We start from the raw sequence: 26691 nt of genomic DNA, 5'->3' as shown, positions 1-26691 counted from the left end.
CCTTGCCATGTGTGCTGCTCCTGTTCAAGATTCCCACCAGCCAGCTATGTCCCTTTTCAGGATACTCCATCTCCCCTCCCCATTTTCAGCCAGCATTCCACTGGAGGTTTAAGAGAGCGGCAATTAGTCCAGAAATTTAAAAAAAAACCAACCCAAAATTTATTTCTTTTCCACTTTACATCAAGTGATACTGTTTATTTTTTTGTAAAAACAAAACAAAAAAAAACAAAAAACCCAATATATACAATGTCTTTCAAGGTTCCCAAGGTGGACTGCGCCTCCCGTCAACTTCTGTTTCTACATGGTAGAGGACATCTGCCAGTGTGTGTTCCACCACAGCGACCCAGCCCATGTCACTGATCTGTGGAGAAGGAAGGGGGGTGGGTGGGAGAGAAGAAGTCAGCTATCTCAGGGGACCTGTCTTGTTGCATTACAACTCCAAGCATCCCTGACCATTAGCCATGTTGGCTGAAACTTGATGGAAGCTGAAATCAAATGTCTGGAGGGCCACAGCTTCCCCATCCATAGTTTATTTTGAACTTTTAAATTCTGCCTTTCCATTAATTAAGCATCTAATGCGGCTTGCACATCAACAACATCTAATTAACCAAACGTTCTGGTGAAAGTGAAACTACAGTGGTGCCTCGCAAGACGAAATTAATTCGTTCTGCGAGTTTTTTCGTCTTGCGAGTTTTTTCGTCTTGCGAAGCACGGTTTCCCAAAGTCTTCAAAATCACCAAAGTCTTCAAAAACCTCAAAAAAGGCTACCACACCGCATGCTATGAGTTGCTCCTCGAAGTCACCCTGGGTATTAACGGTTTTAAGAAAAAGGAAACAAACTTGCAAGACGTTTTCGTTTTTTTCGTTTTTCGTCTTGCGAAGCAAGCCCATAGGGAAATTCGTCTTGCGAAGCAACTCAAAAAACGAAAAACTCTTTCGTCTTGCGAGTTTTTCTTCTTGCGAGGCATTCGTCTTGTGAGGTACCACTGTACAGATGATAAAAAGGCAGCAGCAGAAGACAGATGGGTCATCCATTTCCAGTGCTATTTAGTATCTGTATGAAGTGCACTAGAAGTGATCAGCGGGAGAACTAGGGCAAAGGACCATCTGGTGACTATCAGCTCTATTTTTTTGCCGCAGTATCTCCATCAGAATTAGCCCTGGAGGCCTTGGACCAGGGTCTGGATGCAGAAAACGGAGGTTCTGTGGGCAAGTGGCTCCAACAACTGAGAAACAGGCCTGTTGCAATGGGGATTGGAAAGAATAATGGAGATGAGTAGTATTTTGGCCTGCATGCTCCAGGTTTCTGTATCAGGTGCAAATAACATGTGGTCCTGCAGATCTTGCAAGTTCCATCATTTCTCGATGAATGGGTTATGCTGGCAGCAGCTAATGGGAGGGCCACCCATTCCCAATTCCTGTTGCACACCTACCCTGGCAAAGCCCAAACTTTCCCCCCGTCAGGTGGTAACTGAAATGGGATTCTTAAAACAATTGTAATCCAAGGAGTGTTCCTCTAAAACAAGCATTGAGAATCCAGATTTTTCTGGACTCAACTCCTGTTGGCCAGAGCAGTCAGGGACAGTGAGAGTTGAGGTCCAGCAACACAAGGAGGGACCTAACCCTACAATGAAAACTGCCTGTCACAAACACACACTCTTTGGGGTCAAGGAAGGAGCTGGCCTGGAGTGTAACACCTAATCTGTGCTTCTTTTAAAGTGGCAATTCAATCATAATCCAGAGCCAATTTTGCTCAGTATTTCTGAAGTGAATGAATTGTATCCAACTAACATTTACTCCAACTAACATTTACTCAGAGCAAAACTCACTGAAATGAATACGCCTACCTTAGCCATACATTTCCATAGGTCTACTCTGAGCATGACTGCATCTTTATGTACATACAGGAATTCTGCATGGCTGAGTGAGTTATTGGCTACAGAATCTGGCAACTGCCACAAGTCCTTGGAATCAAGCTCCAATTATAGGTTTCTAGCTCTCATGACAAATGCTTAGGAACACGACATGGTGTGGGATATTGTTTCATTTATCACATATTCCTTCCTTCATCCCTGTAGCTCAACATCCTTGGTCTAATTCACATATTTTACTCCTAATGCTGAAATTTAGGTTTCTGGGTGAGTGAATCTGGATTATTTTTTTTAAAAATACACAGAATCTTAGACTCTCAACACACAAAGATTTGAAGTTTCCATTGCCCAAGAAAGTCACTTGCCAAAATCATTCCCATATTTCTACTTACCGGGCGGTAACTGATATCTCTTGGTGGATATTTGAAGTAGGGTCCAAAGTTTATAGAAACCTATAAATGGAAAAGGATCTATTAGTTTAGTGCTATTGGGGGAAATGGTGCTATGAAAGACACCCAGTTGATAAGGATACTTCATAGAAATTTTAACAGGCTCGGTGAGTCTGGGTAACTGCTAGTAAAATAGGAAAATGAAGAAAAAATTGGGGGGGGGGGAGCGCAAGTAGACAACTACCGTATTTTGCGCCCCATAGGATGCACCGGCCCATAGGACGCACCTAGTTTTTTGGCTGAGCCCAGGACTGCAGGCAGCTCTGCGCGGCCATCGGAGCCGGTCTCCCGAGGGTTGCGCAGAGCTTCCTGAAGCCTGCATTCGCCCCATAGGATGCACACACATTTCCCCTTCATTTTTGGAGGGAAAAAGTGCGTCCTATAGGGCGAAAAATACGGTAAGCACAATTTAAATACCTCCTTTAGGGAAGCTGAAGGAAAAAAACTAATTGAAAATGAGTGCTAGTCTGGAAGACATAAAGTGACAAAGATCTCCATGCAGGCCAGAGAGCAGGCTGGTAGAGGAACAGGACCCTCCCACTGGCGTAGAAACGAAATGGGCAGCCAGAGGAGAGAGTATCCCGGGGCCAGGCCCCTTAGCCCTTGGCACTGGTGTAAACAGGTGGTGAGGAAGAGACGCCAGGGAGAATCTGGCACCTGCACGTTAGCACCTGGACCTGTCAACTGTGAAAAGCTGGAAACACCTGCTTACCACAAGCACACAGCTAACGTTCATGCTAGTGTGGGCCTGGTTTTTGTTAAGGATCCAGACGACACGCTTTGTTTCAAATCCAAGAGTTATCAGATGAACTCATGATCAGCCTCCCACTGGTACATACCGTGCAGCCTTTATACAGAGAGACGGCAGGGAAATAAACACCTTCAAAAATATCTTTGTATGCAACTCCTTGGCTGGCACCATTTTTATAGAAGATTATCTGAAAAGAGACAGACAGGGATCACACGAGGAGGCTTGCAGTTCTCCTTTATTGGGCAGGGCTTGCATGCAGGCTTCTCCTTCCAAACGCCAACTTACTTGGCTTCCGTGAGCTTGTTTTAAACTCTTCTCAGCTTTATCCACAAAGTCCTTCTCTTCGAAGTACAAGTAGCTTTTGAACTTGATCAAAGCCTAAGAAGGTAAGCAGTGGAGTAGGACAAACACCTAGTCAAGGCACAAAAACGCAACTAAAATAGTGAAGCACAAACACTGGCTATTGAGGCAGAAAACCTCACGCTTGCCAAATCCTGTGTGGAACTCTAGACACTTCAGTGAGTTGGTCCTTGCGACTCGGAGGCTGAGGTGGTAACACCAGGAATGCACAATGGGACTGTGAGAAAAGCAAGGCAAGGCAAAAACGAAAAGTGTGTGTACTTGAATAGATGGACCACCAAAAAATGCTACCTTCTGTACCTTTCCCATTCAGCCTTTTTGCCATGAAGCGGAAGGACTGGAACTACCTAGTCCAAATATGTATTAGAGCTTAGTAAGAGACCCGAGGAGTCTACTATAATAGTTTATTATAGCATATGTATTCTCAGGACAGATCACACAGTGATCAAGGTCAAAGATTGGCTCAAGTCTCCCCTTTAAAAGTGCACACCCCTTCCTTACCTTATCTTTGTAAGTATCTGGTAGCGATTTGGCAGTTTCGGTTTCATCTGGAAGGCTGATATAAAAACCAAGCACGTCTCCCTGGCCGTAGCTTGAGGAATAATGTTTACCAATTGACTGGTGGAACTTGGTGCCTTTCTTGCTGCGCCAGGAGTAACTAAACTTGTCGTAGCCAAGGGGAGCCTGAAGGTTTCCTGCAGAAAACCGGAGGTTCACAATAAGGTACCTGCCTGGACTTACATGCTATCTATATATAGTCAGAGGTCTCCTGGGAAGGGGGAAAAGGAATGAGGACAAAAGTTTATCGCCAATTTCTACCTGGGTGGGGAGGTGGTGGTGCTGGCCCAGATTTCCTTGCCTGCAGTGATGTACCATGGCAGCCCTGCTGTGAGGGCAAGCAAGCAGGAAGAGTCATGCCTCAGTCCCCAGAGGACTGCCATTGTGTTAGCTGCGCTGATGCAACAGCCCTTTGGAGATCCTAGAATGGATCCCACAGCAAGGCTTGAAGGCGTATGATGCAGCAACCTTACTCAGCAGGCCTGGTAAGCGCCAAGATGGGAGACTATTTGGGAACCTTAAGCACAGCCCTGAGTGCTCACTGGAAGGACAGATCGTGAAGCTGAGGCTCCAATACTTTGGCCACCTCATGAGAAGAGAAGACTCCCTGGAAAAGACCCTGATGTTGGGAAAGATGGAGGGCACAAGGAGAAGGGGACGACAGAGGACAAGATGGCTGGACAGTGTTCTCGAAGCTACCAGCATGAGTTTGACCAAACTGTGGGAGGCAGTGGAAGACAGGAGTGCCTGGTGTGCTCTGGTCCAGGGGGTCACGAAGAGTCGGACACAACTAAACGACACAACAACAAAGCACATTGCCTTGGAGTTCTATGATGAGAGAAAGGCCAGGTACTAAATGTCAGTAAATAAAGCGCAGGGCCGGCGGGCTTACCTAGCGGCTGAGACCAACCAAGTCTGGCAGCTGTTTCAGGAGGCATCTCATCCACAGAGATCTCAAAGTACCAGGCTCCTTTCCGCACCCCATGTGAGGCTCGTACCATGGAGTAGCCTTTTTCTCCTATGACTGTCAATCTGTCATCTGAGATCTTCAATTGGGGAGCTGCAGTTGTTGTAAATAATTAATAATAATAATAAATTATTTGTACCCCACCCATCTGACTGGGTTGCCCCTGCCACTCGGGCGACTTCCAACATATATAAAAACATAATAAAACATTACACATTAAAAAGCTTCCCTATACAGGGCTGCCTTCAGATGTCTTTTAAAGGTTATAATCTCCTTGACATCTGATGGGAGGGCGTTCCACAGGGTGGGCACCACTACCGAGAAGGCGCTCTGCCTGGTTCCCTATATCTTCACTTTTTGGAGTTAGGGAGAGAGGAAGAATACTTAAAGCCTTCTGCGTGTTTAAATTATCAACTGTGAGCAAGTGAAGCAAGCACCAAGGACTGAAATGTTCTAAGATCTCTTCTCTGTTGCATCTGCATCATCATCATCATGATGTCTCAGTGTGGGTTACAACAATTATAAATTCAATATTAAACTCAGTGAAAACCAACTGCAGTCACAGGGGTAAGGTGGGTTCTGAAAACACAGGTCTCAGGTCTATTCATCAGAAATGATATAATGAAGGTGCCAGGCACACCCCCTCTGAGGAATTTCACAATTCCTCAGGAGTTTCCACAGAAAATGCCATCTTCTGGGCCACAACAACCATTTAATTTCTGAGGGTGGTGGAATTACCAATAAGGCCCCCTCTACTGATCTTAACACCTGAGAGGGTCTGTAGGAAAGGATGTTATCTTTCAGTCATTTAGGGCTTAAAACGCTGAAGAGAAATGGGTTACATGAGTTTACAAAGGACCTCCTGTCAGTAATCTGTCTGCTGTATTTTGGACCAGTTCAAGTTTCTTCAAGGGCAGCTTTTAAAATTATGTGCAGAGCAAGGCTGTTTAAGGCCGCAGTCTTATCTGTGCAACTTGAGTCTATTCTTGTTGTTACTTGCAGACGGGTAGGGAGGCTGCAGATACAGAGCTCAGCACCCATTCCTCTGCACTGGGTAACAAACTAAACTGCAGCACACTGTAGACTGATGCTGTGGAATGAGATTTAAAGTAATGTGTGTGCACACAGACATCCCAGGGAGACCTTTGCCTCTGTTACAGGATGCCATTTTGAATCCTTCAGCTTCCTCTCAATGTGGGCCACACCACCTCTCCAGCTTGGATATTTGAAGCAGAAATAGCCAGGGGATGGGTGCTGACTTGTGACACCATGTGGAGTCAAGTTGGGCATGCTGCCATTATCAACATCATCATTGTAAATGTCACCATATAAGCCATAAGGGACCCCTGACCATTAGGTCCAGTCGTGACTGACTCTGGGGTTTCAGCACTCATCTCGCTTTATTGGCCAAGGGAGCCGGCGTACAGCTTCCGGGTCATGTGGCCAGCATGACTAAGCCGCTTCTGGTGAACCAGAGCAGCGCACGGAAACACCATTTACCTTCCCACCGGAGTGGTACCTATTTGTCTACTTGCACTGTGAAGTGCTTTCGAACTGCTAGGTTGGCAGGAGCAGGGACCGAACAACGGGAGCTCACCCCGTCATGGGGATTCGAACCGCTGACCTTCTGATCGGCAAGTCCTAGGCTCTGTGGTTTAACCCACAGCGCCACCCGCGTCCTGTAAATGTCACACAGACATGCAAAGTCTGTGCAGAACACTCTTGGTAGCCTGTAGCAACACAGTGGTTAAGAAGTAGAAAATCTATCCCAGTTTTGCACCAGTGCTACATCTCCTGCAGCCTTGACCTATAAGTGTGGAAAGAACTCTGCTCCGTACCTCGGTCATGCAGAGCCAGGAGGACTCGTTCGTACAGGCAGGCTCTGTAGAGATCGCCAGGAATAGGCTTGCCTGCCCAGCAGTCTAGCTCTAGCTTCTCTGGGTCAGGGGCATGAGGGTCAGGCTCAGCCAAAATGTAACGGTATCCATCTTTATTAAAGGGGTGTTCCAACGGGTACCCGTGGGGCGGAAGACGCTGGGCGGAGAACATAGGATCGCTGGGAAATGGAGAAAGAGGAATTGAAAATCTATGGAAGCACAGCTGATGGGAAGTAAGAAAAAAAAGTTGGTCATTCAACAACATTTCTCTTCCCTGAGCCCCTGCCCTGCTTTTGCTATTACTTACATAGATGTAAGAAGGAAGGCCCCCCCCCCCCCCAGAGTGCATCATCAAGTATTTGGCTTTTCGTTTCAGAAGCATGCTCAACACTGCAGGATGCTTCCCCCCCAAATTACCAAGCAAACAACTGCAGCAAAGGCAGGCACGAAACAGAGCATATCAAACCCCAAAGATCACCTAAGAAAATATATACGGCACTTTTAAATTTGCAATGAATTGTACAATCTTTAGAATCACAGAATCTTACGAGTTGGAAGGGACCCCGAGGGTCATCTAGTCCAACCCACTGCAATGCAGGAATCTCAGCTAAAGTATCAATGACAGACGGCCATCCAAGTTCTGTTTAAAAACCTCCAAGGAAGGAGAGACCACCACCAGGCCCTGGAGATCTGAATACATTTAAAGTAGCTAGGTGTTCCCTTACTACCTCTTTTCCTATCTTGGGCTGCAGCTCCTTCCTTGCATCATTTATTGTGTTATCACCAGGTTGGGCATTGCTTTCCTTTTAGGCAAAGTAGGTGTTGAGTAGTTCTGCCATTTCTCTGTCACCCAATAGCAGCTGTGGGGCCACCACCGAGAAGGCCATTTCTTGTGGGCTTGCCAACTCAATTTATTTTACAGTGGGCATACAAAGAACCTCGGGGCAGATATTAGATCATAGGTAAAGGTAAAGGTAAAGGTACCCCTGCCTGTACGGGCCAGTCTTGACAGACTCTAGGGTTGTGCGCTCATCTCACTCTAAAGGCCAGGAGCCAGCGCTGTCCGAAGACACTTCCGGATCACGTGGCCAGCGTGACAAGCTGCATCTGGCGAGCCAGCGCAGCACACAGAACGCCGTTTACCTTCCCGCTGGTAAGCGGTCCCTATTTATCTACTTGCACCCGGGGGTGCTTTCGAACTGCTAGGTTGGCAGGCGCTGGGACCGAACGACGGGAGCGCACCCCGCCGCGGGGATTCGACCATGCGATCGGCAAGTCCTAGGCGCTGAGGTTTAACCCAGATCATAGGCAGTGCCAAATCATGGCAGATGGTCTTTATGGGAATCTGGCCTTATCACAGTCCAACTGGTTCAAAAGTAGTGTCACATATTCAATCTACTGGCTGCTACTAGCATCTAAAGGTAAAGGTAAAAGTAAAGGTAAAGGACCCCTGACAGTTAAGTCCAGTCGCGAACAACTCTGGGGTTGCGGCACTCAGGTCATGTGGCCAGCAGGACTAAGCCGCTTCTGGCGAAACCAGAGCAGTGCACGGAAACACCGTTTACCTTCCCGTCGGAGCGGTACCTATTTATCTACTTGCACTTTGACGTGTTTTCGAACTGCTAGGTTGGCAGGAGCATGGACTGAGCAACGGGAGCTCACTCCGTCGCGGGGATTCGAACCGCCGACCTTCCAATCGACAAGCCCTAGGCTCAGTGGTTTAGACCACAGTGTCACCCGCGTCCCTGCTACTAGCATTTTGGGGCTGCATTTTGCACCAGCTAGAATGCCTGGCATTTTCTTTTATCACAGACTTTCCCCTATTTTCTACTGTTTAAACTGAACCATCTTGTGTAATTTAGCACAAAAGTAATATACAACAGTAGTCAATAAATTATTTAAAAAGTTATTCCCTTTCCCTGATTATCTGCATACTAAAGACAATCTCCTTCCTTCTTACCTCCTGGTTTTCTTGGTTGCACCTGTAGTCCCTCCATCTTGCTGCTTGCGTTTGGCACCTCTTCCTTTCCCACTAGTTCCTGCCACAATACCCCCTTGGGGAAGAAAATGCCACAAACATGTCTGTCATTTGAAGATACAACTCAAAGAGAGAGAGAGAGAGAGAGAATGAATCAATTCAACATTCCCTGGATGCGTTTGAATCTCAACAAAACCAGACATTTTTCAAGCAGAAGCAGAATTTTCATATCTAAAACTGTTTACATTTTGTTTGCTTCTTGGACTGTACTAAGTGTAGCATCAATCAAAGCGGCATTTTGACTAAGAAAGAAGAACCTTAACACATCAAGTGTCACCAGGCACGTATTAATTTAAAAGCCAGTCATTGCCATCCCTTTCATGGAGATTCAAAACACATAAAATGAAAAAGGGAATTGAGTCAGTAAGGGAAGAGGAGGAGGAATAAATAAGCTACAATCAGATTGTCATTCATTTCAACACTACACAAAATCAGTGCTCAAATCATGGGGAGAAAAAGTCAGGGGATCCTTAATGAAACCCACAACCCTTACACCATGACGCCTTTCAGGTTTTGACAAAAAAGCCTTCCCATGACCTGGGCAATCTTCTAAAAACAATTACAGTGGTGCCCCGCAAGACGAATGCCTCACAAGACGAAAAACTCGCTAGACGAAAGGGTTTTGCGTTTTTTGAGTCGTTCTGCAAGACGAATTTCCCTATGGGCTTGCTTCGCAAGACCTTTCGTCTTGCGAGTTCTTGCGAGTTTGTTTCCTTTTTCTTAAAGCCGCTAAGCTGTTAATAGCCGCTAAGCCGCTAATAGCCGTGCTTCGCAAGACGAAAAAACCGCAAGACGAAGAGACTCGCGGAACGGATTAATTTCGTCTTGCGAGGCACCACTGTACTATGGGGACCAACACAAAAGGTAAGATGGCCACCCGCTCAAGTCCCCCTGTAATTTGAGCACTGCACAAAATAGTTAAGATACACTTGGACACACAATCTCCGCATCAACTATAAGCATCCGCCACTCAAAGACAGCAAACTAGAAAAACCAAAAGCACAAGATGTTTCTCTGCAGTGTTAGAAACCGATCGTTGGTGGTACCAACTGCTTGATAGTCCATGCGACTCTCCCCCCCGCCCCTTCTTGTGCTTGCTTATCCAAGGGCCTTGCAGGTATGTATGCACCTGTGTGTGCGCCAGTGAAACGACAGCATCTACTTTGTGGGGGAAGCATTTGCAGAAATATTGGAGATGGCGGGCTCAGACCATTTAGGACTTGGAGAAGGTATAAACAGCTGTATACACTACAAAAAGCTGCTAGCAAACTGAAAGGTGCCAAAGAAGATTGCCAAAGGAATCATACTAAAAATTATTTAACTGTTGATTACCTGTACCATAACATATTTTGGGGTGGTTTTTATGAGAAATGAGACAGAACCCATGCCCCTCTATGTGAGGCTATCAAGCCTGTGTGCTCCCAAAAGCGTGACTCAAAAAGTACATGAGTACACGACAGTAGTCCGGAAGGAGCTCAATCACAAGGCCAGGCCTGGACAACATAACAACCAAACGTTGGCTTAGCTCAGTGAAGACGCAAAAAGCAGCTATGTGCTCCTCTCTGAGACCCTGCAAGTTTGTGACGTGGGAATCAAGCAATCAGCTTCCAAACTCATCAAACAATCGTGGCACTTATTGCATCACATGGAGGAAATTCAGTGTTGCCACATGCAAGTGACTGTCTCTTTTAATACCAGTTTTGTACTGAGTCACTGGAATGGAAGAAGTGACTGCTCAAGGTTTTTCCCCCCATGCTTATGTTCAGAGGGCGATTCCAATTCACTTTAGATGACTCTGAGTGTTGAACTGTTCTGGATTCATTTGAAGGGATGTGCACAAAATATGAGCATCAACAGTAGACGTCTCCATTATGTACGCTCCCTGCTCCTGATGAACCCAGAGCTAAAAGTTTTTTGTACTGCAGACAACCACCTTCAAACAGTAGCATAAGTTGCCATAACTACAAGTGTAGCAAGCTTTGAAATCAGTATCTCTCTAGAAATGAAAGAAAATGCGGCCTTTGAAGGTTGTATTATATTTTGCACAACCACGACTCAAAATGCTTGTTCTAGCTTTCTAAATTTGGGTGAAAAATCAAAACAGAGACCTTCCACTTTCTAACTATACAGTGCCCCTTCTCAGTGTGAAACCAGGGAACCAGTTCTCTCTCGGCACGGCAGAATGGGAACCTCTTAGAAAGAATATGACTGGCTCCTATTCTAAAACCGTGAAAACAGAAACAGCTTTCATTTAAAAAACCCCAAACTGGACTTTGGAATCAACATCAGGTTTGTACTCCAGCCTTCCTTCAATGAGCTCTGAGCAAGAAACACTGGGGGTATGAATTTTAGCCTCAAAACAATCCTGAGGAATAGGCTAGGCTAAGAAATTGGGACTTGTCACACGGAGCAGTGATTTCAGCCAAGGTGTCCTGAGCCTAAGAATAACAAACTCTTTCTCAGGACAACCTAGTTTACAGTGATTATAGCAAAGCTCATCAAATAAGTAAAGTAAAAACTGGTTGTCTGAATCCAAAAGTCAGTGTTAGCACAAACTTGGTTTTAGTTGTAATTGTTTTAACACCTCTAATTAGGCAGAAAACCAAAAGGTGCAAATGTTCAAATCAATTTCTTAAAAGCCATTTCCCCCATGCATTTCTTATTTATTTATCCTTACAGCTCAACTGTTTCAGCTCAAAATGGGCACCAGCGTTTCCTTGCCCTGAAACAACCCTGTAGGGAAGATTATCAGTATTCCTCTTTTACAGTTGCTGAGGCTGAAGAGCCAGGGACATCTCAAGGCCTCCCAGCAGAGGCCAAGTGAGCAGAATAAAATAAACTTGGAGAAAATGTGGTTTAAGTGACGAGTGAAAGGCAGAATGTGACCTTTAAAGCTTTTGATGCTTCACGTTAATGTGTAATTTGATGTGCCCTTTTAACGGTTATTCCCACAAATGTATATGACAGCCTTGGGATTAATTATTTTTAGCATGTAAAATGATTGGCAAACAAGAAAGGAAGGAAAAGAGAAAGAAAAGATTTTGTGAACCACAATACTTAAGTTTTAAGAAGCTGAAAAGTAAATATTCACCTCCCAAAGAGGCTCCACCTGAAAGAACAGAAGTTGCACCATGTAGTTGTCAAGTTTTAATGAGAGAAAAAAAGAAAACACCACAGCATGAAATGGAGATAAAAACACTTATATTAGCCCTGCACATTACCAGTCTGCAAAAGTTATTTGCCTGATTTTCATTTTCCCCCTGCTAACTTCTACCAAGTGAGCTGATAGAGGAGGGAGGCATCTCTGCACCGTGAACCTCTTTGCTTTCTGTGAAGGCAGCAAATCAAAGGGTTCACTTTCCCTCTGTGGCCAGTATGGAAATGCAGCAAACCCACAGGCAACAGACAAGAGGTTGAGTGACTCCTCCCTCTTCCAGCAGCCCACCCACTCGCTCGCACAGAATTCCGGCTACGGTGACCAGGCAAGTTGCTAAATATCAGAAAAAGACACCCATTTATATCGAAGATCCTGAATAAGATCTGCAGTACTTTAGGCTCAGCTTACAGGAAGCACAATCCTCTGGAAAGTTTGCCTGCACAGCTTGCTCTGGGATCAATGGGAGATGTGCAAGAGCACAGCCTTGCTAATTTTTTAAAAAGAAAATCCAAATCCGAGTTGAGAAATTTCTAGCTTTCAGCATTAACAAATTCTTGAAAACATAGTTGCATGCAGTGAAATACAACCACAGATTCATTTTGCTAAATTCTGGGGGGCCAAGTGGTCAAATTTAATATTCTAAGGGTATCTCTCAGTTAGTAAGACTTCTAGGGTATCTCAAGATTAAGCTAGTTATGGGTGCAATCCCATGGACGCTACTGGAGAGTTGGCCCCACTGAATATAGTGGCACTTTCAAGGAAACATGCACAGGAATGCCATTTAAAGGTGATGCCATTTGAGCAATGAAGAAGCTGTTAGGGCTTGAGAATTTAAAATGTGCCATTCAGATTTCCCCACTTGGAAAAGAAAAGGAACTTGCCATTCAGACTTCCGGTGGTAGATACAGCACTGCTCTGTTTCTGGTTATCATACGCAGGGCCAATATTAGCAAGATCCTAAAAGAAGGAAAAATCAAATACACACCATTAAAAGTTACACGCCTTGGGCTGTTTGGATCAAATCTCACTGCTCAAGATCTGAGCATTTCGAAGATAAAGCAGGTCTTTTACAGCACAATCCCACCAAGCGTATTGACTCTGAAGGAAATCCCACTGTATTTAATGGGGTTATTCCCAGGTTAAGTATGTTTAGGACTGAAGTTGTGCCAAGTAAATTTGTTAAATGTAACAATACAAATGATTTCTATCCGACAAAGGGCCTCATCTCCCCAAGTGTCCAAGTTCCTGTTGTTCAATAGATCATTAAAGCAACCTGCTCAAAAGCATTGACAAATAATAATTCAGCAATATTTTGAAATGATCAAGTAACTGAGATAGCAAACATCACTATCCTGAAACTGCAGAGCTGACCTCTGTCACCAGTCAGAAGCCTAGGGCCACTGAGAGGCTGCCTCTCAAGAATATCATCATGGCAAGGGGGGGGGGGGGAGCAACCTGGCCGTATCTCTCAACCAAGGAAAGGCACAGCTGCTCTAAGACTCACTTTCTTCTTCCCTCCCCAACCGTTTTTCCTTTCATCTTGTATCAGTTGGATTATCACTCTGTGCGCAGGGACTATTTTTTGAGCATTTAAAAAAATCTTAGGATACAGCAAGCCCACAACTTGAGCACATTTAACTTGCACGCATTCAGTTTTATGAACTTGGCCAAAAAAAATTCACAAAATTTAAAAAGGGGTATAAAGGGGCCATGCGTCTGGGACTTTGGAAATCCCACTTGCCAATGTATTTTGACTATACATAATTCTGGCTTTAGGAGCAATTCCCATAACATAACCCCCACATGTTGCAGGCATACTGTGCTTTAAAAATGCATAAACCTTACTCACTTTATTCCCATGACATACCTGGTCTAAGAGTCCAAATTTGGGGTAATCTTCCTCTGGATCTTTGCTTCCTGGGTCTGGATGCTCTTTTACCAAAAACACGTCCCTTTCTTTACACTAGAGTAGAACATTCAAACAAAATCATGTGCTAATGGCATAGTCAAAAGTACCTGGGATGTTATGTAGTGGGGGTTTTCCTGCCATAAAGACAAGCGCTTATGGTGGTTGAGATAAAATAGAGGCTGACATGATTTTATTTTAAAAAATTAAAGGGTACAGTAATGCAACAGGTATATTTTCAAACCAATTATTTTTTTTTTTTAAAAAACCCAGCTTCTTAACCAAGCTTTAATAAAAAGAAATTTGCAATTTTGTTATGTCCCACTTCATACATACGTTTGAAGTACGCTTCCGAGCACAATTCAAAGTGTTCTTGCTGACCTTTGAAGCCTAAACTGTCTCGGCCAGGTATACCTGAAGGAGCATCTCCACCCCCGTCATTCAGCCCAGACACTGAGGTCCGGTTCTGAGGGCCTTCTGACGGTTCCCTCACTGCAAGAAGTGAGGCTACAGGGAACAAGGCGGAGGGCCTTCTTGGTAATGGCGCCCGCCCTATGGAACACCCTCCCATCAGATGTCAACTACAGTGGTGCCTCGCAAGACGAAAAGAATCCGTTCTGTGAGTCTCTTCGTCTAGCGGTTTTTTCGTCTTGCGAAGCAAGCCCATTGACGGATTAGCGGATTAGCGCTATTAGTGCTATTAGCAGCTTTTAGTGGCTTATCAGCTTATCGGATAAGCAGATACAGTGGTACCCCGCAAGACGAACGCCTCGCAAGACGGAAAACCCGCTAGACGAAAGGGTTTTCCGTTTTGGAGGCGCTTCGCAAAACGAATTTCCCTATGGGCTTGCTTCGCAAGACGACAGCCCATAGGGAAATCTCCGGGACAGCGGGGAAGCGCAGCGCGTCTTCCCCACTGTCCTCGGACCTCCTCCCCCCGCCCGGCATCGGAACGAAGCTCCGATGCCGGGCGGGGGGGGGACGCCTCCTCCCGCCGCCCAGCTTCGGATGGCTTTCCTGAAGACTTGGGGTGGGAGGAGGGTTTTCCTTCCCACCGCCAACATTCAGAATGCTGTTCTGAATGTTGGCGGTGGGGAGGAAAAACCCTCCTCCCACGCAAGCCCCGGGAACAGAGGGAAAGCGCTGCGCGCCTTCCCCTCTGTTCCCGTACCTGTCCTGAAGGCTTGCGGTGGGGAGAAAAGCCCTTCTCCGCACCGCCAGCCTGGCAAGCGGTTTCCCTAGGAACGCATTAATTGATTTTCAATGCATTCCTATGGGAAACCGTGCTTCGCAAGACGAAAAACTCGCAAGAAGAAAAAACTTGCGGAACCAATTAATTTCGTCTTGCGAGGCACCACTGTAAGCGGCTTAGCGGCTTAGAAAAAGGGGGGAAAAGGGAAAAAAAACCGCAGGAACTCGCAAGACATTTTCGTCTTGCGAACCAAGCCCATAGGAGATTCGTTTTGCGAAGCACCTCCAAAACGGAAAAATCTTTCGTCTAGCGAGTTTTCCGTCTTGCGAGGCATTCGTCTTGCGGGGCACCACTGTATCTGACTTTTAGAAGACATCTGAAGGCAGCCCTGTTTAGGGAAGTTTCTAATGTTTTATCGTGTTTTTAATCTTCTGTTGGGAGCAGGACTGTGGCTAGGGCATGGTGAGGTGGGCCCCCGCCAGGGGCGCAGGCGATGGGGGGGGCGCAGGAGCAAAATAGGCTAAAAATATGTCCATAAATATAAATATTGATTACTGGCTCATAAGAAATGGTTTTAAATAGACGGTGAATTGAATGGGTGGAGCGGGGGGTTGGAGGAGAGGCAGAAAGAAGAGCTAATTTGTCCATGGCTAGGAGGTGCAATCTGGACGGTTCTGCCAGAGGTGCAAAATCACCTAGCTACGGCTCTGGTTGGGAGCCGCCCAGAGTGGCTGGAGAAACCCAGCCAGATGGGTGGGGTATTAATTATCATCATCATCATCATGACTCACCATTGTTTTTACAATATTATTCGGCCAAGTCATCTTCCCTGGTCTTTGTCGTGTCGTCATACACTCCCAATACTTATCAATGAATGGTATAATATCCTGTTTGAAATCGAAGGCAAAAAAGGCAGAGTATTTTATTAAACAGATAAAATGGGACTTTGGGAAGAAACTTGGTAATCTATACCAGTGGTTCCCAATCAGCTAAGTACTGCAGACCCCGTTTTTCAGAAGTCAAGCCATGGACCTCCTACTTTGGAAAATTCTGATATCTCTATGGTAGTTTTTGTTATGTGACTGGTGCCACAGACCCCCTGGGTGGGTTACACAGACCACCATTTGGGAATCACCAATCTACATGATTATCTACTTATTTCTAGCATTTAAGCTACTGGACAAAATATATTAGTGGGCAAAGTCTAAAGAACATGAACTAAATTCACCAAGGTACAGTTCCATGAAAACTTACTGCAGTGTGCATAACTTGCAGGGTATAATCTGTGTTTTCCAACGCAAAAAGCACATTACTGATGAAGGCACAGTTAAGAACCAAGGCCTTTGATAGTTTCCACAAACTAAAATAATGGCGATAATTTGAGGCTCTCTGTGAGGATAGCAAACGTACATACCAAACACAGTGGAACCTCGGTTTTCAAACATCTTGGCTGCCAAACGTTTCAGAAGCCGAATGCTGAAAACCCGGAAGTGAATGCTTCCTTTTTCAAATGCACCTCGGAAATCAAATGGCTTCTGAGGCATGTTTCTCACCCCCCCCCCATTTAATTTGCCAACAGCCCTTTGATCCTCAGTTTTCGAACGTTTCGGAGGTCAAATGGTCTTCCGGAATGGATAATGTTCAAAAACCGAGGTTCCACTGTACAAGGATACGGTTTAGTTTTCACTGATATGGCACCCCTGTTTTGAACTGTACCATTTCATATGGAAGATAAGGGGTTGCATAACCGTCCTCCACAGGCAAAAATTCCCTCTGGTATCTGTGAGATGAGTTCTATCTTAGCTGTCCCCTAAATTCTTCCACGTGCTTCAAAGCATACAGAATGGCAAGAGCTACAACTGTGACAATTAACCCCTACCTTATCTTTTGAAAACATTGTTTTTGGGTGTTCATCTTGGGTCCTCGATTGCCAGGTTAAGTTTGCCAGCGCACTAAGACACATTTCCTTCAGATCTTCAGGGAAAGAACAGATACAGAAATGAAGCAGGCTATCTTTTATGGAAGCATCAGGTGATGAAAAGGCTTTTGGTGAATTGGGAAAGATGTAGAGAGCTGGTGAAATAGTTTGACAGGAAAGGAGCAATCGGGTGGGCTACACATCTTATAGCTCTGGAATTTCTTCCAAATGCAGCAACTACAATGCCGGGTCAGATGAGAAACGCTTCAAGCTCTCTTTGCTTTTGGCAATTAGCTCGATGTCTCCCGGAATGTCACACAAAACTCACAATGGAAGATTCGAAATTGTTCAAAATGGCATAAAGGCCGGACATAAGGGCCATGGCTCATTTGACTCTTCCTGTGAACAATTTTTATATAAAATCAACAAGGAGAGAAAAGGTAACCAAAACACTCAATATTTAAGTGAAATCAGAGTTTCTAGTGGCACAGCTTTAGACAAATTTGGAAACTTATTTTATCTGGTCCCAAATGAAAGCATGAGGCATTTTAGAATCTGCTGCATTTGGTAGAGACTTCAAGGTAGCATATTAGGATTGGGTTATCAGCAGCTTTTGGCAACATGGTCTTTGATTCATATCATAAAACCTTTCATCAAGGTTAACTGAAATTATCTCTAGCCAAGGATTTTTGAGATTCAACAGGTTAGCATTCTGCCATGAAAGAGGATATTCTCACAGTTATATTGAAGACTGTCATATACATAATGAGAAAAGGTGAAATCATGATAATCCCACCTTTTGAAGGTTATAGATTTAGAAGTATAGGAACAAATAAAAGACAAGACATTTTCCCCTTGCTTGCTTGCTTGCTTACTTGCTTGTTTTCTTAAGAAGTATGTGTTCCCACTGTGATGACAAATATTGCAATGGAAACTGTAGTTGGTCATAAAAGGCAGGCAGGCTCTGGAAAACAAAAACGCAGTGCTCTTTTCTTACTTTAAAATAAGTAACGAGTACTGGCTTCTGACAGAGGAATAAAATCCCCATCAATTTTATAGAATTAGAGCTAACAATACTAAAGGATTTAAGATGGAAAACTACCTTAAAGCCTCCCCACCCTATTTTTAACCACTCTTGAAGTTTGGGTTCTAGGGTGAGTTTGAAGTGTCTAGAGAGGCAGAACTAAGAAACAAAATATATCAAAATTTCATGCAACCTTTCCACAGACACACTGAGATATAGCCTAATCTATGCATAATGCTCTTCAAATTATGACCCATATTCAACCTCTTCCCGTTTTAGCCAAATAATCCCACCCCCAGATTCTTCTAAAAACAGCAGCTAAGGAAGCCATCACAAAAGGTGAATAGGCTGACTGCCCGCACCCCAACCTCCCTGTAGGTCAAGCACTGATCTACAATCTACTTAACATAATGTACCTGTATTTAAATATTCCAGATATTGGGGAAAGGCAGTAGCTCAGTGACAGGCTCTGCTTCATGTGCAGAAGACCCCGGTTTCAGTCCCCGGTAACTCCTGACATAGCCCCTGCCTGGAGTGTTGCTACCTAGTATAGTCAATACTAAGCAAGTGGTCCAATGATATAAAAGCAGCTTCCTGTGTTCTAGGTCTAAGCAAGTGCCAAGTCAGAATGCAGCAAAGAATTCCCACCTCAACCCCACAAGAGAGACTGTACCTTGGGGGTTGCTATCTTGCAACACAGCCTGCAGGCTGGCTGACTTGCTTGAGCCACCTGAAGCCCCTGCTTGGTTAACATCACTTTTTGTGCATGAAAGTTGCTGCATTGCAGTGCAAAGTTGGAAAAGAATGGCTTCAAATGATGGAGTTGGAAGATACTAACTTTGTGGGACCAATCTTTCCATTTCAGATCAAGTGAGCCGAGTAGATGGCCTACAAATCACAGCTTTAAGACCAGTTCATTAAAATTCACATAGCTACAAAAATATTTTTCAAGCCCCACTTTGTTTACTGACTCCATGGAATGTTGCAATTCAGCTCAACCTCTTTGGATCCTTTTATTTAGAATGAGCCAGCAAAATAGCCTTTGCTCGCTCCGTTTAAGCCAAGGTTGTCAGCATTTCAGGGAAAAACCAGCAAGCAAATAGAAGTTCAACTTTTCATGGAATTAAAAAAAATGTAAACATCCAGGACTTTAATTCATAAACAGTACACTCAGGATAACTGAAATAGATGGGTTTTCTCAAATTAAGTAGGTTAAGGACTGCAGCTCCACAGCGTTGTGTTTGGCACAATTTGTTTTATTATCACTTCACAGTTCTATGTGTGCTCGATGCTACACAAACGCAGAGAAGCAAGGTCATTGCCACAGTTCATTATGCAGCAAGTTCATTAGGCAGCAGAATATTACTTAAAGAAATCATAAAACTAATGCCTATTTTACCCAGCAGTCCCATAAAACGTTTGCCGCTTCACAAATCACACGCCAGCTAAGATAAAACCGAGGTTTTAGCTTAAGGTTAAATTAATTGAAAATTTATAAAAGAGTGGATATTGTGTATTTCTTTCACAAGCTGAGAGTTGGAAGAATTCTTGGGGAAGCCTGCAGTTTAACCACTTGATATTTACTGGTACCATGAACTATTCAATAATGTTCAGCATGGACATCAAGAAAATGACATGCAAAACTCAACAAAACAGAATCAAAGTTTTGTCTAAGGGATTATTATTTCTGTGTAGAAAATCAGTTGCTACTGTGTTGTTGTTCCCTCCTTTTATTTTTTACAGTGGAAAAATCATTTATCATATATTAGTCTTTTGGTGTTTACGTTAAGAATACCTTGCTGCACACGTATTCACAAAAAAGCTATAAAGGCATATGGCTAAAAAGCAAGAGAGAGATTCAGAAATAGAATTTCTAAAGTCAGCATGACTCAGTGCATGACTACTTGGGAGAAGGATCAGTATTTTCAATGGAGCTTTCTCGCAGGTAGGTATAGGACTGAAGCCAATGAGCAGTATTCCACGCCGTACTATAATTGTTCCAAGATGGCGGCGCATTCATACGCTGCGGCTCTGAGCTCCCAATACTTCACCTACTCACGCACAAAACTGGTACTAAGAGAGCTGAGTGGGGGGGTGCTCGTGTAATCTCACTGTATACAAGTTGTACAAGTGACAATAAAGTATTTCAATAATGAACATTCCATCTGCACAAGCATTGCAACCTGCCAGACAAAACAATCCCCCCTCTCCTCCCCCCCCATGCACTGTTCTGGGGGAGCTGCCCCAGAGCCAATTTGGCGGGGGGGGGGGGCATGAGAGCCATGGGGAAGCTCTATGATGCAAGCAGAAGTCCTCACACAAGACCTGTTAGGTGAATCCTGCCCAATACCTTAGGTAGCATTTTTCTTTGTGGCTAGCAGTTTTATAAGCACGGCTTTGAGAGTAAAAACTAACACTGTGCTGTCATAGAAAATTAAAGCCCCAGTGAATTCAGTGGTGCTGACTTCCAAGTAAATACATTTAGAAAACGATTAGGTAGCTGAGCTCATACTGCCCTCTTCTGGAATTACAAAACTTTTCATACAGAAATTGACAGAACATTTAGAAAGTTCTTTAAGATGTGTCTATTAGGAGGACCAAACTAGAATCCAAGTACAAACGGGAATCACATGGCTCAAAAAGGAGGAAAAACTGCAAATACTACATACGTGGTATCAATGCCAAATGTTTCTGCCGTAAACCATTTGGTGCAAATTCCACACTGCAGCTCTATTTCTCCCAGCTGTCGTCCGTTCTCTTCATCTACTGAGCCGGTCTGATTATCCATAACTTCAGAACTGTCGCCAACACCCTCCTGTAACAACATCAGTGCAAGTGTACCAAAGGAAGAGCTAAGAACAACATCTATTATGCTTCTATCCCACCCTTCCTCCATGGAACTTGAAGTGGTACACACAGCTCTTCCCCTGCTTTATATCCTCACAACAACCCTATGAGGTAGGTTGGGCTGAGAGATCCAAACTTATTTCATGAACTGTATGGCTGTGATTTCTACAGTCCTAGTCCAACACTAATGGACACATTTCAATGCCTTTTGCTAGGCTAGTTTTGCCAGAATGGAAGACACAAGTTATGACATTCATCTCATTTAAGAACAATTGCAACAAGTGTGGGCTTTTTTAAACATTAGTTTCCCATGATACAGAAAGAGATCACTTCTACATCTTGGTACAATAAGCTTCCTTTTCCAAACTTTCAGAACCCTATAAAAGCTGCTGTTTTATGTATTAATTTGATCGTTTAAATTCTGGTTTTTAACAACTTTGTAACTGTAAAAATTAATTGTAAGTCGACTAGAGACTGCCCTGTGTTAAGATGCAATTATTTAATTTTCTAGTTACATAAGTGTATAAATTGGATGGAAAACAAACAAACATAAAAAACAAACTATATAGTGAAGTAAGAGAAGAAAAGTTTGTGGGTAAACTTTGATCACACCAACCCTACAGAGGCTCAGGAATTCACTTTGTCTAGGTTTGCATTAGCATGCCACATTGAAATAATTTTCCACCTTGGGATAGGAATACATGGATCCACTTTAGCCCACTATCCAGGAGCAGTAAAAGACAAAGATGTTGCACTTCATAGACAGGTGGCCAAATTTTACCTTAGAGTGCTGTTTTCAGAGTTAACAAACATTTTTTGGCAGATGGTTTTTTAAAACCAGTACAAAGCATGTTACAATAGAAAGTGTTAGAAACCCCACCATGAACAGTGCATAATTCATCTGATTCATCTGTCCAGTGGTAAGCAATGTGGAATCTCAAACCCTCCCCCCGCCCCAGTATGCTGCTATCCTTCTGGTTAAAAGGCAATCTGCCAATAAGTCAAAATTCTCACCTTTAAAACCTTCTCATCTTCTCCCATTCCTTTATAATAACCATGTTGTTCCTTTGCAACACATCAGCAATCCCTAAGTAGCCTAAGAAGTGCATGAGATTTGTGCCATGAATATTTTGCTTTACTTTTCGAGAGCTGAAGAACATGCCTTCCCTTCCTTCACTGACTACAAAATAGTCTAGCAACAAACATGATGACGACTGGCACTTTAATCATGCCAGGGGCTCCTTTAACAGGCTTTGTGGATGCATTACTGTTCTGTGGTGCCCAATATGACATCCAGGGACTGAAAGACTACCTCCAAATCCCCAAACAGTTCATTCACAGGGCACATAGCTCTCCCCATGCACGTGGTATCCCAGCAGAGTAGACTCAGTTCACGTACCAGTGCATCCTTTCCACTGGAAGATTCCGTCTCCATGGTGGCGGTGACATCGGCCAGGGATGCATCCCCCCTGAAGGACACAGAAAGTCATCATCATTTTTGTACACTTTTTATGCATTATAGAATCACAGAGTTGTAAAGGACCTGGAGGGTTATCAATCCAACTCCCTGCAATGCAGGAATCTCAACTAAAGCATCCATAACAGATAGCCACCCAACCTCTGCTTTAAAACCTCCAAGATAGGTTGATATGCAGGACAGCTATGAAAAAGAACATACATTAAAAAAGCAAGGCACACACAAAAACCACTCTACTGTCCATTCAGCCATTCTGCATCATTCAAAACTGTGTAGTTAATCCATGGGTAGGCAAAGTAAGGCCCGGCAGCCGGAGCCAGCCCAATCGCCTTCTAAATCCAGCCAGCGGATGGTCTGGGAATCAGCGTGTTTTTTACATGGGTAGAATGTGTGCTTTTATTTAAAATGCATCTCTGGGTTATTTGTGGGGCATAGGAATTCGTTCATATATTTTTTTCAAAATATAGTCCAGCCCCCCACAAGGTCTAGGCAACAGCCCCCTGCTGAAAAACTTTGCTGACCCTATCTGACCTTAATCTATTGTTAACCAGAGATTAACCCTGACCTGACACAGGTCCACAAAGTGAAAAGGAGGCCTAAATGTAGAAGTGTGCCTTTATTCCTAGAACAGAAAGCTTCTTCAACGAAGTTTAAAAGAAAAGGAAAATCTTGAGCTATCTCAAGTTTCTCTGTCATCAGGATCCTTCTCATACTCAGTAGTCAGATGCTTGTCCAGAGAGCACATTGAGATAGGAGTCTCACTCAGCTTTGGTACCTTGGTACAGTTTACTTGGCTGCCTCCTGAGCAAGTAAGCATACACAGGGGCCAGGATAGGAAAAAGGAAACTGCCTTATACCATGTCAAACTATTTGTCCATCTGACCCAGCACTGCCCATCACGACTGGCAGAAGCTCGCTGCTAGTGTTAGGTGGAGGTCTTTCCCATCACCTATCAACTGAATTAGAGCCTGAACCTGGGATCTTCAGCATGCAAAACATGTGCTCTTCCACTGAAAAAAAATTGCCCATGCACATCAAATCTCTTGTCCTTGCTTCTGATCTAGGAAGGGAAATTGCACTCACAAACTTCCTTTTACACACGCATACTTGCTGAATCAGGCATGCACAACAGCATTACGTTTATGCCCTGTCTTTCTTATCACGGCATTCAAGGCAGCATATATGTAGTGGAGAAAACAGGCTGTCATGCAGGGATGGCTGCTCCACTTGAAATCCTGCACCCTCCTGCACTAGGAGCCTTCAGGACAGAGCTAGTAATGGAAGAGGGTTTCTGATCTTCTGCGTTTAGGCATAAACATTTTTTTTTGGGGGGGGGGGACAGACTGCTCACACTAAAGACCGGGTGGGGGGAAAAGGGAAGTATTTACCTGGGGTCAAAAAATGTTGGTGAAGGTGTCAGGTAGACTTCATTGGATAAAGCATTCCACACACAGGGAACCACAACTAAGAAGGCCCCCTGATTTGTCATCATCCTCCAAGCCTCCCTTACTAATTTTTTATTAGTGTTACTCTACTACCGCTTTATTTTCTACAAACTGCTTTAAGCGCAAAAGTATCTGTGGAAAATGTGAAATAAACTGGCTTACTATATGGTTCCTCACCCTGATTTTATTCTTACAACCCTGTGAGTTAGGCAACACAAGAGATAGTTATGGGACCCCCGAGCGGTCGCCATCCATCATTCTGCCCAGACGCTGAGGTCCAGCGCCAAGGGCCTTCTGGTGGTTCCCTCATTGCGAGAAGCAAAGCTACAGGGAACCAGGCAGAGGGCCTTTTTGGTAGTGGCGCCCGCCCTGTGGAACGTCCTCCCACCAGATGTCAATAAGATAAACAACTACCTGACATTTAGAAGACTTCTGAAGGCAGCCCTGTTCAGGGAAGTTTTTAATGTGTGACATTTTAATGCATTTTTAATCTTTGTTGGAAGCCGCCCAGAGTGGCTGGGGAAACCCAGCCAAATGGGCAGGGCACAAATAATAATAATTATTATTATAAATTATAGTAAGCAACCCAATGTCCCCACCGAGCTCCACGGCCAAGTGGGAATTTGCAGTTGGGTACCTCCTGCCCCACCCTGATGCTCCAGCCATTACATCACACTTGATTACGCTTGGAAACAAGTGGCCTTAGAATGAATCAGAACACAGGCCTACTTAGCTAAGACAACTTCTAAATCTAGAATGAATGGCTCTGGTTTTTTCGGGTTTCTGTGGAACGAACTTTCTCACCCATAGCTGGAGATTAACTTTACTGTTAATTCTCTGAACAGGGCCAAGAGAATGGCAGGGTGAGCACATGCCACATGGATGACAGAGCATGCTCATTTCCCGCTGCTTCAGAGGGCAGGACCCGAACCGACAGATTCAAATTGCAAATAAGGAGATTCCAACCAGAACATTCTGACCATAGGAGATGCTCCATCAATGTGGAACCAACTCTCTAGGAGCGTGGCAGGCTCTCCTTCACGGGAGGATTTTAAGCAAAAGGCTGGGCGACCATCTGTCCTGGATGCTTTCGTTAAGATTGCTGAATTGCAGGAGGGCTGGACTAGATGACCCCTGGGAGCCCCCTTCCGACCCTGCAATTCCATGGCTGAACTCTCTTGCTCAGGTACAGCCCCATTCCTGGGGGGGGGGGGGAGGCAGTGCAGAAAGCTGGCGCCTGCAGGCAGCATGAACCCCGGCTGGGAAGCAGCAATGGGTTCTGGGTTCAAGAACAGCGCCTGCGAGAAAAGCACAGGGAGAATCGCTGCAAGGTTGGGGCGGGCACAAAGGCGGACGCAGCTGATTGGGCAGGACGGCACCGCTCTGACCAATGAGAGGCAGGCCCGAGAGCCCCGACCAATAGGAGCAGGCGGCGGGAGCCGAGGCTCCCTAGCCAATAGCAGCGGCGGTGCCCGCTTTTCTCCCTCAGCCGTTATCGCCGGGCCTCACCCGGTCTCGGAGTCCCCTGTCCCCTGCTCCGCTGAGCCCGAGGCCTCCCCGGTCGTAGATTCCGGAGCCGCCGGAGGAGTAGCCTCTTCCTCTCCTCCCTCGTCTGGCGCTGGAGCCGCCGCTCCCGCCGCCGCCATCTTCCCGCTGGAAACAGGTTCTCGCGAGAATTCCTGCCTGAACTCTCGCGAGATACTCGCTCACGGTAGCGCTTCCTCCCTCCCCCCCTTTTATATTAAAGGGGCAATGTCACTCTCGTTTTCTTAAACGGGCCATGCGATCCACCGCGGGCTTGCTGCGAAGTCTCTGGACTTGGGATGCCGCAGCAATTAAACTATAGCGAGGGGGCGGGCGGGAATGTATTAATATTATATATTTATTAATATCCCGTCTTTTTCCCTGTTAGGGACTCAAGTCGGCTTAAAGAAAACAATCTGAACAGCTAAAAAACATAAAGGGGAGGGGGGAAATAAGCATTAAAAGCAATTAAAAATTCATAGAATTAAAACTACACACATAACGCACACGTATTTTGTAGATATTAAAAATCTATTAAAGCCATACCAATAATTACAATAAAAACAGCATCCCCTTAACGTTGCATCTGGAGCTGAATGCAGTGACTAAAACTTTTCCCCTGATCCTGGGTCTAAGTCCCATTGAACCCAACAGGACTTAATTTTCTGTAGACCTACCTAGAATTGCGCTGATTCATAAGGAATCAGCTCCAGGCTCCAGTAGTGCCATTCCTGCCATCAATTTTCAACCTGCTGCTCGAACTCAATGGGATCTGATTTTACACGTTATCTCAGTAATTCTTGCAACAGTGGAGGCCAATATGTGGTCCTCCAGGTGTTCTTGGGCTCCAGCTCCCATCAGCCCAAGTCAGCATGGCCAATCTGAGAAGAATGGGAGCTGTGGTTTGTTTGGAGAGCCACAGGTTATCACCCTTACCTTGCACCAAGTCTGCAAAGTAGCTCCCATATATTTTAGGCTGTGGTTAAGGCCAGTAAGTGATCTATTTTATTTTTATTTATTTGAAGAGTTTATTTTTGCACTGGTGGTTTCAAAGTTCAAACAGCAAGCACTGGACAGGTTCTTACTACAGTGTTAGACTTCAGACTGCAGATGGAGGCTCGCTACATGCAACCTTTTTCTATATTCCCCATTCCTCCAAAATTCCCTGCCACCCAGAAAACTGGACAACAGGGGAGAAACTTTCTAGCTTATGTCCCATACTCCTGAGCAGGCCTTTTGCTCTTAAGGCAGCACCTTTCAGTTTCAAGGGAGTCAGGTAACAGAAGCAGCTAACTGCCCACTGAATCTCCTAGTCCTCTGCTTTCTTTTC

General features: G+C 44.7%; 1 protein-coding gene across 2 annotated transcripts; it reads right to left on the bottom strand.

Annotated features, from left to right (window-relative positions):
* Window positions 1-141: 141 nt before the first annotated feature.
* On the bottom strand, window positions 142-25516 carry ASH2L (ASH2 like, histone lysine methyltransferase complex subunit). 2 transcript variants are annotated; one of them, XM_080982446.1, is made up of 17 exons: window positions 25347-25515; window positions 22315-22384; window positions 20738-20883; window positions 17920-18008; window positions 17006-17100; window positions 15918-16013; window positions 13896-13991; window positions 12910-12985; window positions 11963-11980; window positions 8794-8887; window positions 6795-7012; window positions 4882-5049; window positions 3933-4126; window positions 3357-3449; window positions 3160-3258; window positions 2264-2323; window positions 142-361 (listed from the first exon to the last, which is right to left on the bottom strand). In XM_080982446.1, the coding sequence occupies exons 1-17, from the start codon at window positions 25481-25483 to the stop codon at window positions 254-256; spliced, it is 1857 nt and encodes a 618-aa protein (XP_080838572.1). In that variant the 5' UTR covers window positions 25484-25515; the 3' UTR covers window positions 142-253. The 2 variants fall into 2 exon arrangements, with proteins under 2 accessions (XP_080838572.1, XP_080838573.1); XM_080982447.1 differs by lacking the exon at window positions 11963-11980 and having other exon boundaries at window positions 25347-25516.
* Between the last annotated feature and the right edge of the window lie 1175 nt (window positions 25517-26691).

This window comes from Podarcis pityusensis (assembly GCF_964106645.2).
Source record: "Podarcis pityusensis genome assembly, chromosome: 15".
Classification (NCBI taxonomy): Eukaryota; Metazoa; Chordata; class Lepidosauria; order Squamata; family Lacertidae; genus Podarcis; species Podarcis pityusensis.
This window is presented reverse-complemented; position numbering and strand designations above follow the sequence as displayed.

Bases quoted from the DNA above. Each gene is read 5' to 3' on its own strand.
- ASH2L (XM_080982446.1), bottom strand. From the start codon at position 25,483: ATGGCGGCGGCGGGAGCGGCGGCTCCAGCGCCAGACGAGGGAGGAGAG. The intron at 7,013-8,793 runs GTAAGAAGGAAG...TCCATTTCCCAG, and splicing joins GCAACCAAGAAAACCAGGAG to CGATCCTATGTTCTCCGCCC. The intron at 362-2,263 runs GTAAGTAGAAAT...CCTTCTCCACAG, and splicing joins GAGATATCAGTTACCGCCCG to ATCAGTGACATGGGCTGGGT.